Below are 15,037 nucleotides of genomic sequence, written 5' to 3'. Positions count from 1 at the left end.
TACATATGGAGCAAGTCCTCTTCCACTGAGTCTGCCCGTTTGCACCGCCATGTTTTTTGGGGTCGCTGCTTCAAGTCCCCGTACGGACCAAAGTACGGAGTGTGGATTGGTAGCTGGAGAGATGCCAGTTCACCTCCTGGGCACTGCCAAGTTGCTCTTGAGCAAGGTACCGTACCCCTCCAACCGCTCAGGGCGCTGGTCCAGCAATGGCAGCTTACTCACTCTGATATCTCTCCATTTGTGCATGAATAGGTCCTGAGCATGTGTGTTTGTGTGTGTATTTCAGGCCTGTGTGTAGTGATTTCAAACAGAGTGTAAATTGTAATTTCCCCACTGGGGATCAATACAAAGTATAAATGAAATGAAATTATTTAGGTCATGGGTTTCATACACTTTCTGTAATAAAACATCTACAAGAAAAAATCCTATCAGATGGGGGCCACTGGGACAAAATCTTTTCAAATGGGGGTCCGTGGTCTGCTTTGTGTCAGTGTAGAGGTCCTTGACATTGAAAAGTTAGGTAAAAAATTGTCTAGACAACCAAAACAAACACTGGCTTTAAAGAGAGCAATTCCCGCTGTACGCGTCGGCAATCGTACTGTCGTTCTTCTACACGTTTGACATACAGTACAAGTTTCATTTGGTTGCAATCCCCAACCTCACCACTGGATGCCACTAAATCCTACACACTGAAACTTTGAAGCATCAGTTCGTCATGGTGTCAATAGCCACGAAATACTGCTCGGTAATATGGCAATATCAAGAGATGAATATGACATGGGAAAAGAATTCTAGTATCATGTTGTATGTATGTTGCAATATGTCAAATGTATTCAAAAATATATATTTATCAAGTTAATGTTCAGTGCAAATAAATGTGTTCTACTATTTCTACGTGTAATGAAACAAAAACTTCATTTTTTTTTATAGCTTTTAATGTACAGTATTTGCTTGAAATTATAACTTTGGACAGAAAAATCTTTACAAAATGACATAATATGATCATATCACTATAAGATAAAACTGAAAGTCTACAGACAATAACATTAACATTAACATTATCACTCATCTCTGCTGCGGAACATTTAGTGTGTCACACACAGGCAGACTGTGATAGCTCGGTGAGCCGGCCAATGTGACCTGACCTGCTCAGATTAATAATAGCTCTGGAAGTTTAAGGCAGAAAGAAAATGAAGTAAAAAATACTTTGAGGATACAGTCACACTCACCTTTGCACTCTGTTTAGCTCAAAGGAACACTAACAAAAGAGAAAAGCACATTTCGCTGCTTTCACAAAAAAGAGCTGCTCTTGTAAGGACCTTGAAGGGATTTATAGTCACAGAAAGTTCTGTACTGTATGTGTACTTGTTTTTCTGCCTGAGGGTTTGAAAACAACAGTCGTTCCCTGTTTTCATTACAACACACAAATTAGGATGTCAGTATTTTCAATAGAGTGTAGCTGAGGAGGGGGCGATAATAATCTAATATGTTTATGGAACGTAAGTGGAGCTTGTTTGTATGCTTGAGCAGACTTGTCGTTGGTGAACACAGTGGCTAATTATTGGCATGACAATTGGAACGCAGTGAGTGCAGTTTGTTGTCTGTTTGGAAAAAATAGATATGAGGGTGTGAAGCTCTGTAAGACTCAAAGCTACTGATGTAGTCAAATCATAATCAGGAACACAGAGGTCAGCCAAAAAAAGAGGGTAGATTCTTCTGACCATGACACAATTATCAAACGCTGCTTCCCTGTGAGGCTGTACACTTAGCATGCCGAAAACTGTGCATGTCTTTGTACATCTTTATAATCCATTCTAATTGCATGGCTCTGGGCATGGTACCACCAACAATTTGGTCTCAACAGGTATTTGATAGTTGGCAATGACATTTTGTACAAACATTCGTGGTTCCCAGAGGATGATACCTACTGACTTTGTTAAACCTCTGACTGTTCCTGAAGCGCCACAATGAGGTTCATGTTTGTTTTTTTTGTGAAAAACTATTTTTTTGTAAATACTATACTATGACTTGTTTATGACATACTATTATATTATTTTTTAATGACTTTTTTCGACATACTATACTATGACTTTTTATGAGTTTTTTTTAACATATTATACTATGACTTTTTAATGATTTTTAATGACATACTATACTATGACTTTTTCATAACTTTTTATGACCTACTATACTATGAAATTTTTATGACATACTATGACTTTTTTAAATGAAATTGTTAGGCCATACTATAGCTCAGGCTATGATTTGTTTTGCTTGTTATTGTACCTCACATTTGTGTTTTTCAGTGAAAGTCAACTTTTTTTTTAAGTACTATACTTTTAATGACATACTATACTATGACTTTTTTTCGACATACTATGCTATGACTTTTATGTACTTTTTCGACATACTATACTGTGACTTTTGTTTACTTTTTTTGACACACTGACTTTATTCAACATAGTATACTAAGACTTGTTAATTACTTTTTGACATACTATAGTAAGACTTTTTGTAGCATTTTTTTTCTACTGTACATTTTGTCCTCTAATGGATATGACAGTTGTAGACAGAAAAGTGGGGCGAGAGAGGGGAAAACATGAAGGAAAGGGCTACAAGTTAGATTCGAACCCTGGGCCGCTGCGGTAAGCACTGAGCCTTGGTACATTGGGCGCACCCTCTACAATATGAGCTATACCATGACTTTTATCCAACATAGTATGCTATGACTTTTTATATTTTTTTTACGACATACTATACTATGACTTTTTTGACATACTTTACTTTACAACATACTATAATAGGACTTTTTCGACATAGTATACTATGACTTTTTTCGACTTATTATACTATGACTTTTTTTGACATAGGACGTTTTTTTGACATACTATGGCTTTTCAGTTGCATTTCTTCGACATACTATACTATTACTTTTTATGACTTTTTGACATACTATGACTTTTTATGACATACACTTTGGCCTTTAATGGATAGGACAATTGTAGATAGGAAAGTGGAGAGAGAGGGGGAAAACATGAAGGAAAGGGCCACAGGTTATATTCGAACCGTGGACCACTGCAGTAAGCACTGAGCATTGGTACGTTGGTCACAGGCTCTACAAGGTGAGCTATACCATGACTTTTATCCAACCTAGTATACTATGACTTTTTTCTTTTTTACTTTTTATGACATGCTATATTATGACTTTTTTCAACATACTATACTATGCCTTTTTTTTTAAACTTTACTATTATTTGTTATGACTTTTTTCGACATACTATTTTTTATGACATTTTTATGACATACTTTGACTTTTTTTTCAATGAAATTGTTAGGCCATACTATATTGTACTATAGCTCAGGCTGTTGGAAAGCAGCCTCCAGATTTATTTTGGTTGTTATTGTGCCTCATTTCTTTTTCAAATTGCCACTGGAGAAACTATATCTGTTTCAAAATTCCACAACAAGACTTATGTAGAACCATATAATCACCTCTGTTTTTGCTGGCAGGAACTCTGATGGCTACTTGTGAAATACAGAAGCCCAGAAAATTCTGCTGAGCTTGCTTAATGCCTCTACAAATCAACCTCCATGTTTTATTAGTGAACTTTCAGCCATGTAGCCTGCTAGGAAAACTGTAGTTTTCTGGGCAAAAATTAAAAACCAGGTGTGATTAAGCTTTTGCCATTGTGGTCCCGAGGCTCTGGAATAGCTCTCCTTCACTTCAGCAGTGTGTATTGTTTTAAATGACATCAAAACACCTATTGATGGTTGGGTTACTCTGCTGTGTTAAGTCTCTTTGTTATTATTGCTTTTATTACTGAATTCTGAGTTCTTAAACATCACTTATTTTTTCTCATTTGCACTGCCCTCTCTTTAAAATTGGGGTCTTTTTTCACCTTTATTAAATGTAAACTAACACTTGGGCACAGATGAATTTATAATATTCTGTTAACAGGTTTTTTTTTCTCATCAACAGTAATGAGATTCAACAAGAACAATATCCTGGAAATCACAACATGTGTCTCTCTAACCACAGATGTGCCTCCACTGGTTGACTCAGTGTTTCTGGAACTATCTGGACTGGACAGAAATCTGCCACTACGTCTCCACCTGTGTGGTGATGGGTCCTGACTACCAGGTGTACATGTGCGTGGCCATATTTAAACATCTGCAGCCAGACATCCTGCAGCGTACACAGTCCCAAGAGCTGCAGGTCTTCCTCAAGGTGAGATGGAGCATCAGTACTACAGTACAGAATATTGTATAGTTCATCCTGTTTAACTACATTTAAAACTCAAGGTGGCCTTGTGTATCACAAAGTATAGTCTGTATGTAACTGTGGCCAGAGAGGCACTCCCATATTGATGTAGGATCTCTAGTCTTTTAGTGTAAAGCAGTGTTGTTGAATCCGACTCATTTTCATTATTGAACAATCTGCCAAATACTTTGATTAATCAATTAATCCTTTTGTCTATAAAATAGAAAAACATGCCCATTCTGATACTCCTGAGGCCAAATGTTTTGTTTTATTTGACCAACAGACTTAAACTCAAGGATATTGAAATTACAAAGATATAAAACAGAGAAAAGCAGAAATTCCTTACATTGGAGAAGTTGCAACCAGAATGGATCATAATTATCTTTTATCTGGTCTGTTCAGGGGTTGTTGTACAAGTTTCACGTGGCCAACTGGCATGTTTATTTTCACTTCATTGATTTCTAGTTGTACTTCTTTAGCATCTCGCTCCGACACACTCTATTGACTTGGAATTTGTACTTATAAAATGACAAACATAAAAATGACAAACAGTTATCAAAATATAGTAGTAGATTCATTTTCTGTCAGTCAACTCATTGGTTAATTGACCCGATATAGGGTAATGTGTGAGTGAGATACAGTGTTGTGACTGTCACATCCTGATGCGTTGTCCATCAGTGGTCGGGTGACGCGCCAGCAGGCGAGTCTTCAGGTGTGTTGTCGTTGTAGAGCAAGGCAGCTACTTTTGCAAAAACAGGTTGGTAGTTTTGCCATTCAAGGTGTGGAACCCAAAACACTTCCACCCACTGCTTCTTAGAGGCTTCTATGTTGTGATTTTCTGATCAGCACGGCTTTGCTTGTTAGTGTCCTCCTTTTTATTTATTAACGTTGAGCTACTTCAAATGGTCTGTTGTGCTTATAAACTGTAAAGCTTTTACAAAAGTTAGAATTTCTAATAACAGCCCGGCTCTTTGTCCGTGATGAGAAAAGGGAGAAAACGAGTAGGATGCTAAAGAGAACCAATCTAATATTAATACAAAACAGAATAAAGAAAATAGGCTGAAGTCGCCGTCACGCCATACATGCCTGAGGGATCCAGAAGTAGCACCCTGTCCCAGGTGTAGCTCATCAGCACCTGTAACACCACAAACAGGAATATCTATATTTGAGGTTGTTTTATGAATACTGCTCTCTTAAAGTAACATCAGTAAACCGCACACAGATCATTTATGTTTGTGCTATAATGCTTTTTTAGAAAAAGCTCTCCCTTATTGCAGTTTAATAAATTCGGAATACCTAATTATATCATAATAAATCATCTGGATTTTTATATAAGAAGTCCTATGCAGTTGCTGCTGGAAGATCTCTACTGAATTGTTCAGCTCCCCTTTTATATATTTATTTGTCATCCATGATTCGCATCCACAATGAATAGATTCTACATTTAGAATTTCTTCACAAAACCACTATGGTATGTTTTGGTGCTAATATACTGTGAAATGAGGCATGTTTTGGAAGCCAACATGTTTCATTGGAATAAGTTCTGCTCTGTGAATCGGATGAACACTGAATTGAAGAGTGGCCCAAAAGATTTCACAAAAGGTCTAAAGCAGGGATCTTTAACAGGGGGCCCCTAGGGGGGTCCTCCAAATTATTGTAAATTTTTGAAAGTTTTTTTTTTTAAATTAAAAAGTCTCAACATGGAGCCAACATATTATTAGCAAATTAAAATCCCCATTGCTTACTGGCCTATAGGTAAGGTAAGCAGGTCACTAAGGCCATCCACAGATAGTTAATCCTAAGGATTCACTGTGCCACATGTATGTGTAACATTAAAACTTGATTTATAAAATCATGTCAACAATTATTAGGCTATTTTAATAGCTTAGTATTTTATGCAAAAAAAGGTGTATATATAAAGGCTTCAGGCCACGCTACATGTTATTGTAGGCCCAGTTTAATATGCAACTTCATCTTTATACAATACATGTAGTAGGGGGCCCTGATCCAAAGTTACAGTCTCAGAGACTTGTACGCCTACCAATATCCAAAGCAACATTAAAACACCAGCATTGTGAATGAGGCATGGCTTGACATGAAGCACTCATCGTCATTACTCATTAAGCTTTTGAGTCCGTCTTGTCTCTAGCTGATAGCTCTAGTGTTAACATCGCAATGAGCCGCCGCTGACAGTTTTTGTGAATAAAAGATCAGTTATGTTGGCTTTATCTGAGGAAGCTCTTCTAATGAGCTGTAGCATCAGATACTGCTACAAGAGACAGCTTTGAGACAAGAGAGGGTGTGTGAAAGAAACTTACACAATCCTCGTCCTGAGCTGAACTGTTGAAGGTATAGACATGCTGGTTTGCGCACGACGGCTTTATCTTTCCTCTTTCTCTGTGGGAACAATGTGAAGGAATTATTTTACTCAGATATGGTATTGCAGCAGAGGATTTTTTTAAACATTTGCTCACACACTTGCAACCCTCTATACTTATCCTGTCTCACTAGGTGGTATATTTCCTCTAAATTAAAATTTGAAAAGGCAAATGACTTGTTACAATCGTTCTGGCTGGAGCTTAACTGCAGTAAAAGGAGACGGAGGTTATATGTCTGCCACTGACTCAGAGGCTATGAGACCACAGACTAAAAGAAAGCTTCAGTTCACCACATACTGTAAATATGACGAGTATTCCTTGCTTATATTTGTATTCCTTTTTCTAATGTTTGTCAAATAATTTGGACATGAATTGATGATTGAATTGAATAACATTTTCCCTAATTTGGCACATAGCTGAGTGACCTATTTGGCCCTGGAAGTCTAACCCCTTGTTTACACAAAGAGTCAAAGACTATAGGACCTAGAGGGTGCTATTTGACCCGCAAACTGGCGTGATCTACTCGCACTCGTTTTTATTCCACCGGGCAACAGCTTTCAACAGTTTTCTACTACAACTCAATTGCATTAAAATACTTCAAACTAAGCGGTGAAAAGGACAATTGCCAATGTAGACGCCTTCCCCAGTCAATATGATATAACCCAGCTACAGGGACTTGAAGAAAAGAATTGCTCAGGAAATAAACTTCATAATTACCAAACTCGTGTGCCAGTGCAGTGATAATGAGAGAAAATAACAGTCTAATCAGAGCTGTGTACATAAATTCTGTGCTTAACGCTGAACACGTGCACAAGCGCCAAGCTCATTTGAGGCAAGAGACTGCTGCCACTGTGAGTTTGTACATGTGAACAAAGGGCGTTGCTAGCATAATTATTCTTTGATTTTCAGTCAAATGTCTTTGGCATTTAGCCCCCCCCCCCTAACTAAGCCTATAGTGAGTTCAAGTCACTCATCACCTAGACATGTTGAATGGCAATGATTGGTCCACTGGGGAAGATATAAAATGCCCTCTAATGCTAAAAGATTTTTTTTTAAGCCGATTATGTTTGCTTATTTTTTTTTGGCTAAACCTGACCTAATGTCAAAATTCTTCCTCTCATCAACTGCAACTTAAAACAACAACAATTGTAAAATTGAAAATCAGATGAGCGAAATGTTAAAATTGTAAGATAACCCAGTCATTTCAACTGCCATTCCCACAATGCCTTGCATTTCAAAACAATACCTTTTGTAATCCATTAATTTTAGCGTCTAACCAAAACAACTATCCAAACAGTCAGCCTGTTACTAAGAGGCACTTAACTCCAATATGCCCATTTAACTAACCAATACAACTCTTTAATGCCTTAACAAATATTCTTATTAATGTCACCTTCTGCAAAGCCACACTCACTGAATATTAATACCACTCATTTGTCATGTGAGGAGGACAAGCTTAAGGAAATGTAGAAATCTTTGGTAATAAATGCATTCATTAGCGTACTTAATCATCTCATAAGTGCTAATGGTTAATATATATTGAAGATTATGGGAAACATTAAGCAGCCTGTGTCACCTGTTCAGCAGGAACATAGTCATCTAAACATCACAGTACACTTTGTTTAAAACTTAAGGAATCCACATTAGTCAGGCCCTAATTCCTACACACTCATATCCTGGCATCTTTAATTCTCCCAGAGAAAATACCATACCAAAAATACTCTCCCAAGTGATTTCCACTGCTTATCATCTCTACTCTCTTTCACGGGTTTAACTGTGTCAGCAGCCGTTTCCCGGTGCGATAAATGAACAGCCAAAGCAACTTTCGTTTTAATGTTTCTTCAGGATTAATCTCACCCTGCAAAATCTTGGCTCAAATAAAGAATCTGACAATTGGGATAATTTTTTTACTTACAGTACTGCAGTGTGGTGGTGTTACGTTTTGACAAGAAGAATAGTAGCGCATTAACCACCCAGCTGGATGTAAAGGACTTTCATGCAAACAAAATATGGATTTAATAGACTATGTACCTGGTACTGCTGACAATGAATCTACACATTGTTAACACCAGTATATCAGATACATCTAGAATGTGACCTCCAAATAATTAAAGAGATTTTTCTCTTATAAAGTGGGTTTTTATCATGTAATGATACATGGGTGCCTGGAATAATCACAGGAGCAGAGTCCTCCATCAGACTGAAATCTCATTTCTTCCTGACGTTATTTACTCCCCTCTGCAGTCACTCTATATTCGCTCCTTGTAAATAATAATAATAAAAAAAAACAACCTATCACTCAATTTGCTCTTAATCTATTTCTTTGCACTTGACTCCTTTGGTTTTTCTACACTACCAATATAACCTTATAAAGGACACCGAGATCCTGAATCTTTGGTGATCTAAGGCGGTGGTCCCGAGATGATTTCAGGGTTAGTAGAGACTGACTGACTTCTCTCTAATTTTTGCTCTTTTTGTGATATAGTTTTAGCAAGCAGCAGCAGGCAAAATCAATCACCGATTGAACTGCTCAAGACTCCCAGACATCTGCATTTTGACAAGGGGTCACAAGTAGACATTTCTTTATCTCAAAAAAGGTTGGAGACGACAGCTCCAATGAAATAAAGCATTATTGTACCTAGCTTAGTGGTTAAAAGTCGATGAAACACAGCAATGTTTAAATGTTACCTGTCATATCAAGTTTAATATGTTGTTGTTGAGTTGTGAGCAGTTCAGCCAAAGCGGCATTTCCTTCCACTCAGCGTATACAGCCACGCTTACTGCTCTTTGAGGCTATACTTTAGCTCAGCAATGCTACAAACTAAATGCTAACGACAGCATGCTAACATGACTAAAGTCAGGAGGATTCACCCTCTGGGAACCATGAATGTCTGCACCAAATTTGATGGCAATCCATTAAATAGTTGTTGAGAAATTTTACTAAAAAAGCATAAGTGTCAACCTGCTGGTGGAGCTAGCATTACATTTCATTCTGTGAGGATTATAATTGTCTAGAGAAATTTCATGGAAATCCATCTAATAGTTGTTGAAATATTTCAGTCTGGACCACAGTGGGGTACACAGACCGACATTGCCATCTAGCAAGGATCTAGGGATTACAGAAAAGTCAGAAAAAACAACATCATTTTGTGTAAACAGAATATGCTTTTGATTTTCTCCCATCCTGTTATTAATCTTGTGACCCCTCCAATTAGTCTTGTAACTTGCCGTGTGAGCTTAATGCAAGATAGGTAATTATATGTGTGAGAATCTTCAGTCTTATTAAAACAGGAATTGTGTTAACAGGATCAGTCTCCATCCTGAAATTACTCACTCATCGACTGTGTACTCACTGTGTCACATCCTCGTCAGCACTATCTACCTGCAAAAAAAAAAAAAAAAACAGTAATTAGATTCTCCAAAAACAAATTCTGCAAAGTGCTGAAAGAAAATTAGGAGAGTGCTGACAACATGCAGAAGTCAATAAACTGTGGTCGGGTTTTTAAAGGCCTTGGCTGGGATACTGACAGAGGGTGAGATCATGATGTTTGCTGTGTGTTATTCTAAAACAGCGTTTCTCGGGCTGCTAATTGATGATGCCACTCGCAACATGATGCACAGCAGCAGTCACAGTTCTTTGCTCTGTTGCAGTATTTGGCATGACAGATGCATACTGTAGCTCAGGCTGAAATTTAAATCCTGACTGAACACATTTTCCAAATTAAATGTCTCTTAGACAGTTTAGATATCGCAGCATGTTAAGACACACCTTACTTTGCGTATATACACATGGTGGACATGCTAGTGCTTATTAAGATATTGTTTTGCTTCTCCGACACACAAAACTTAATTACAGCGTTAAGCAAAGATGTTGTTTACTGGCACGGTGCAGCACTTGATTCCTGCAGATTTAATTAGATTTTCTTGTGACATTGAAATAGATTGAATATAAAGCATTTTAATGAAAAGATTATATTGAATTATTCACACTTCACTTTCTAACAAAGTGACTGATAATAAAGTAATCCTCCTGCCTCAATACCAAACCATTATCTGTCTGCATCTCAGACAAAAAATAATTCTAATTTATTTTATTTACGTAAGAACGTATAAAACAAACAAAGGGGACCAAAGATAAAACTGAAGCGTCACAAAATAATAATAAAAAAAGATAACAGAAAAACAAAAAACTTTGATGCTTCCTTTCAAATGAAACAACACATAAGTATAAATCATTCATTTTATGATATAGTGAGTTGAAACAAGAAAGGGGAAAAATGAGACGTCCAAAATGATTAGCCCCCTGGCCATTAATAGTCAATAGTGTACCCTTTTTGAGCCACAACTGACAACAACCTCTTAGAGTAGTCCCGGCTCTCCTGGGTGAAAGTCCTGTGTTTTACCAATCCGCCACCCCAACCTCCCTTCGCAGACTTCCATCCTTTCATACTACTCGCTTAGGTGATAATTCCCACGTAACATAGGTCAATGGAGGCCAAACGGCGTTGATAAACACGCTAAAAAGCGATTATGCGTCTTGATAACACGCCAAAATGGCATACGGATTGGCGTGTCATACATACGCCACTTAATGAGATCAGTCTGGAAAGCTGATTGGTTAATTAGGTGTGTTTTGAAAGCAAACATTCACATGGGGGCTAATATTTTTGACCACCCCATTTTTCACTATATTTGATATAAAGCAAGCCCTTAAAAATTTATTTTATATTCCAAAATGTACCAAAAGCTACTAAATAGCACTGGTGAATTATATAAAGTTTTATCAATGCTGCAAACATTGGGAAGATTTTTAGGAAAATGTTCCATAATTCCTGGGGGGCTGATAATTTTGGCCTCAACTTATGTCCAAACAAAGACCAAGGCCAGTAGTCATTGCTTCATCTAAAGCAGCCGAGGCCAAGATATCCAGACTTTTGGTCTCTAGTATGGGTCAAACGCCACAAAATTGCTGGATCCTACATTTCCCATAATGCCATCTATAACATATTTTCGTTACACCCTCTTTGCCTGATAAATTCCCATGTCATTCAAACTCCATGCCTCCACTTTGCAACGCAGACTTTCTGTTATGAGTGTGTCGTCTCTGAGCTCACGTTGTTTTGTCTTTAACTCCTCCAGAGCCACACATGACATTAAACTGTTCAGAGGCTCAGTAGTACTCCCCATAACAATAAACTGACCTTTATGTGTAAAAAGAAATGGTGGAATGGCCTTTTAATTTAGTACAATGTTAATAACGCCAACACTTCTTACTTTTCACCTGCAGGAGGAGCCAATCCAGGGCTTCAAGGTGGGCGACTACCTGGAGCTCATGGAGGGACTGGAGCGCAGCTACAGACACGTTGTTCTCACCGACATGAAGACCATCGGCAACCCTGTCGAGTGAGAAAATGTTGAAAGTTTCTGTGTTTACACACATTACAACAGACAGTCTTTAAAGTGGTTGTTAGACAATTTTTAATCTGCCTTAAATTCATAACAGCTTGGTTAAGATTCAGTACCTGTGTGTATGTCCTGATGTAATGAAACACTGCGGTTCTCAGGCATGAAGATGTTTTAGGGCAGAATTTAGGCCACAGTACAAAAAAAGTACAAACATACAGTATGCATTTGCTAAAGGGTCTCATGTTAATATTAAGAGACTGACTAACACATTATTGGTTTTAATATTTTCATGGGATTTGCTGAGGATAAGAAAATACAGAATAGCACCAGCCTTATCCTTAAATGGAGTCTACACAAAAGATTACCAAACCAATCTAATAATGTAACACCATAATGTTGTATCTGTAAGAAGTTATACTTTTTTTTTTACTGTACATGATGTAAATAATGTATGTGATGATCATGAACAGCTGCTGTTTGGATAATCTAATGTTTTAATGCTGTATTTTTTTTTTTCCTACAATGTCAATATCTAAGATATTTTCTATGTGTTCGACAAGATGTTCTTGTTCTGTATTAAATATTGAAAAATATTATTGTCTTGACAAATTAAAAACCTTTTAAATGATCTGTTGCCATGGTTTTCTAAAGTATCAGATCCTCTATAGGCCGGTAGAGTCTGGCCGTTTCATGGCGATGGGCCACACATCATTAATGCCAGCACACGCAACAACACATCTCACAGCCTTGTGTACTTACGCAGGTCTTTGTATGAAAGATGCATGAGGAAGGTTGTATCATGGTGATAAACCCTCATTAGTAACCACAGCCTTTTCCCTCTCTCCTGCACCACCGTCCTGTCGCCCCTCTTCAGACACACTGACGGCTGAATAATAAATGAGTACATCACATCTATCCATCTCTCACCCACAACAACAGTGTTTACCAGGGCACAACAGAGGTGGAGGTGTACAGTGAGAGGAACTAATTACATGTTTAGCTCACAATGTATTGAACGTAAAATTGAACTTTTGAGGATTGATGAGTTTTTTTGGAAACTTGGGGGCAGAACTTTATAACAAGCTGAACATTACACACATTTGACATTACAGCCTTCTAAAGTCGTTAGGGTGAACTTGTTAGCAAACACTTGTCTATTTACACATCCGACAGACATGGAGCAAACATTAGCATTCATTTGGAGAAGTGTTCCTGGTGTTCTGTCTGCTATTTGGTGCCGGACAGATATTGTGCAGTGGGTTTATGTGAGCTCTGTTGCTGATAACAGCCATGAGACTGAACCAAAACAGTCAATTTGGGGGCCAGATAAAGAAAACAAGAAGCTGAAAGACTAATTAACAAATGTGTATTAGTCTGGAACCTCGCAAGTTCACTTTCAATTTCCAAGGGATGTTATCTAGCATTCAACAGTGCAGACCAAAATGCCTCTGGACGCAATTAGACCTACAACCAATAAGAGCAACGAAATGTAACCTACAACCAACCAGCGACACATATGCAAGTTGGGGGGCTGCTTACTTCATTTTAAAGCAGAAAAGGAAATCCGTTCCGTTAATGGTTGCACGGCGTTCGTCATTCGACTGTCAGTAACCGCTTTCCCAAGATGGTGCCCGACTGTATACATGAACAGGGGAAAAAAACATGGCTGTTACATGACAATTTAGGAAAACAAACACATAAAAAAAACTAATAAAATAATATAGTGAGGAGCTCTTGAAAGGCCGCTTCTCAGCTATTCCTGTTTTTGCCGGAGGTAAGTAATATTTGTCTCATATGGAACGAGGATATCAGATAGACATGCAGATGTCAGGCTGCTAACCAATGTGAAAACCAATAAGCGAGTTTTAAATTTGATGCGCGGGCTGACTGGGAGCCAGCGATAATGATTTTAGTTCGTTCAAGCCTTCACTTAGACAGCCGAAGAAACAAAAAACCCTGAGGCAAAAGAGTTATTTACCAAGTGGCCTGTCAATTTAAAAGAAATAAAGTACGTACTGTTTTTGTTTATTTATGTGTTTTTACTTGGTTGAATGAGTAGCAGACAAAATAAAGCCATTACAGTATTGTATGCACACTCCTCAAGCCTCCATGGGGGAAACAGCTGACATGGAAAATGTGTTTAGACTAAAGTCTGAGTTCAGCTTGACTCGATTTGTTTTAGTAATTGGACAGTGAAAGCTGAGATACCAAATGTCCTTCAGAATATATCGATCATTATTTGGCTGTGTAGCGTGTCAGCAGCGCCCTGTCAGTCTGCTTTGAGGACAATTTAATGTCAAGCCGTTACCAGATGTCACCGTTTGCTCTAGTCTCCAGAGTTTCAGTGGAGACATAAGAAGAGTGTGGGTCAGCGGTGGAGCTCTGATACAGCCCATATTAGACATGTCAGTGTTTTCATCATCTGAATCCATGTGGACGATGCTTCTGTTGAGCACAGCGCTGTGCACAGTAGAAGAGAGCAGGAGATGGATTTAGTGGGGAGAGACAGTGCTGGGCTGTAATCTGTCAAAGCTGCAGATGATCTAGAAGTTTCAGGACACCGAGGGAACTCTTTGCTGAGAGAAATGGATGTTCACAGCTGCTAGATGGATGGCACTTCTAGCTCGAAAAAGCCGCAGTTCATGAAACTGTACAAACTTCTGTGGAGTGAGGGGACATCTGACCCCCCCTTTTTTTTTTTAAATGACACATGAACAGCCTGGCAGCGCACCAGCTAACGTAGACTGGGGGGACAGCTAACCTTTTTAAGAAAAGAGAGACAAAGAAAGCCAAGTTTTATCTCTATGTTAGGGAAAGACAAAAGTTATTTGAAGCAGGGACTACTGGGGCGTTTTAAACTGTGGGATTACCAAGAAATCGTATAACAGTGTCAATAAAATCTCAGTTTTAACTCAAGTTACATATGATATTTATCCAAATGGATTTGATAAGGGATTCAGAAGGGTTTGGATTCAGATTATATAAAATGTTA

General features: G+C 38.1%; 1 protein-coding gene across 1 annotated transcript in view; it reads left to right on the top strand.

Moving 5' to 3' along the window:
* Window positions 1-12,673, top strand: part of LOC144533806 (protein broad-minded-like) — a 99,651-nt gene extending 86,978 nt beyond the window's left edge. The window contains 2 exon segments of the mRNA XM_078275372.1: window positions 4,040-4,228; window positions 11,927-12,673. Coding sequence (XP_078131498.1) covers window positions 4,040-4,228; window positions 11,927-12,046 — 309 coding nt within the window. The 3' untranslated portion in view covers window positions 12,047-12,673.
* The last annotated feature ends 2,364 nt before the right edge of the window (window positions 12,674-15,037 follow it).

Source organism: Sander vitreus, chromosome 18 (assembly GCF_031162955.1).
Source record: "Sander vitreus isolate 19-12246 chromosome 18, sanVit1, whole genome shotgun sequence".
NCBI lineage: Eukaryota > Metazoa > Chordata > Actinopteri > Perciformes > Percidae > Sander > Sander vitreus.
Note: the sequence above shows the minus strand (reverse complement) of the source record. Positions and strands in the feature narration are given on the sequence as shown.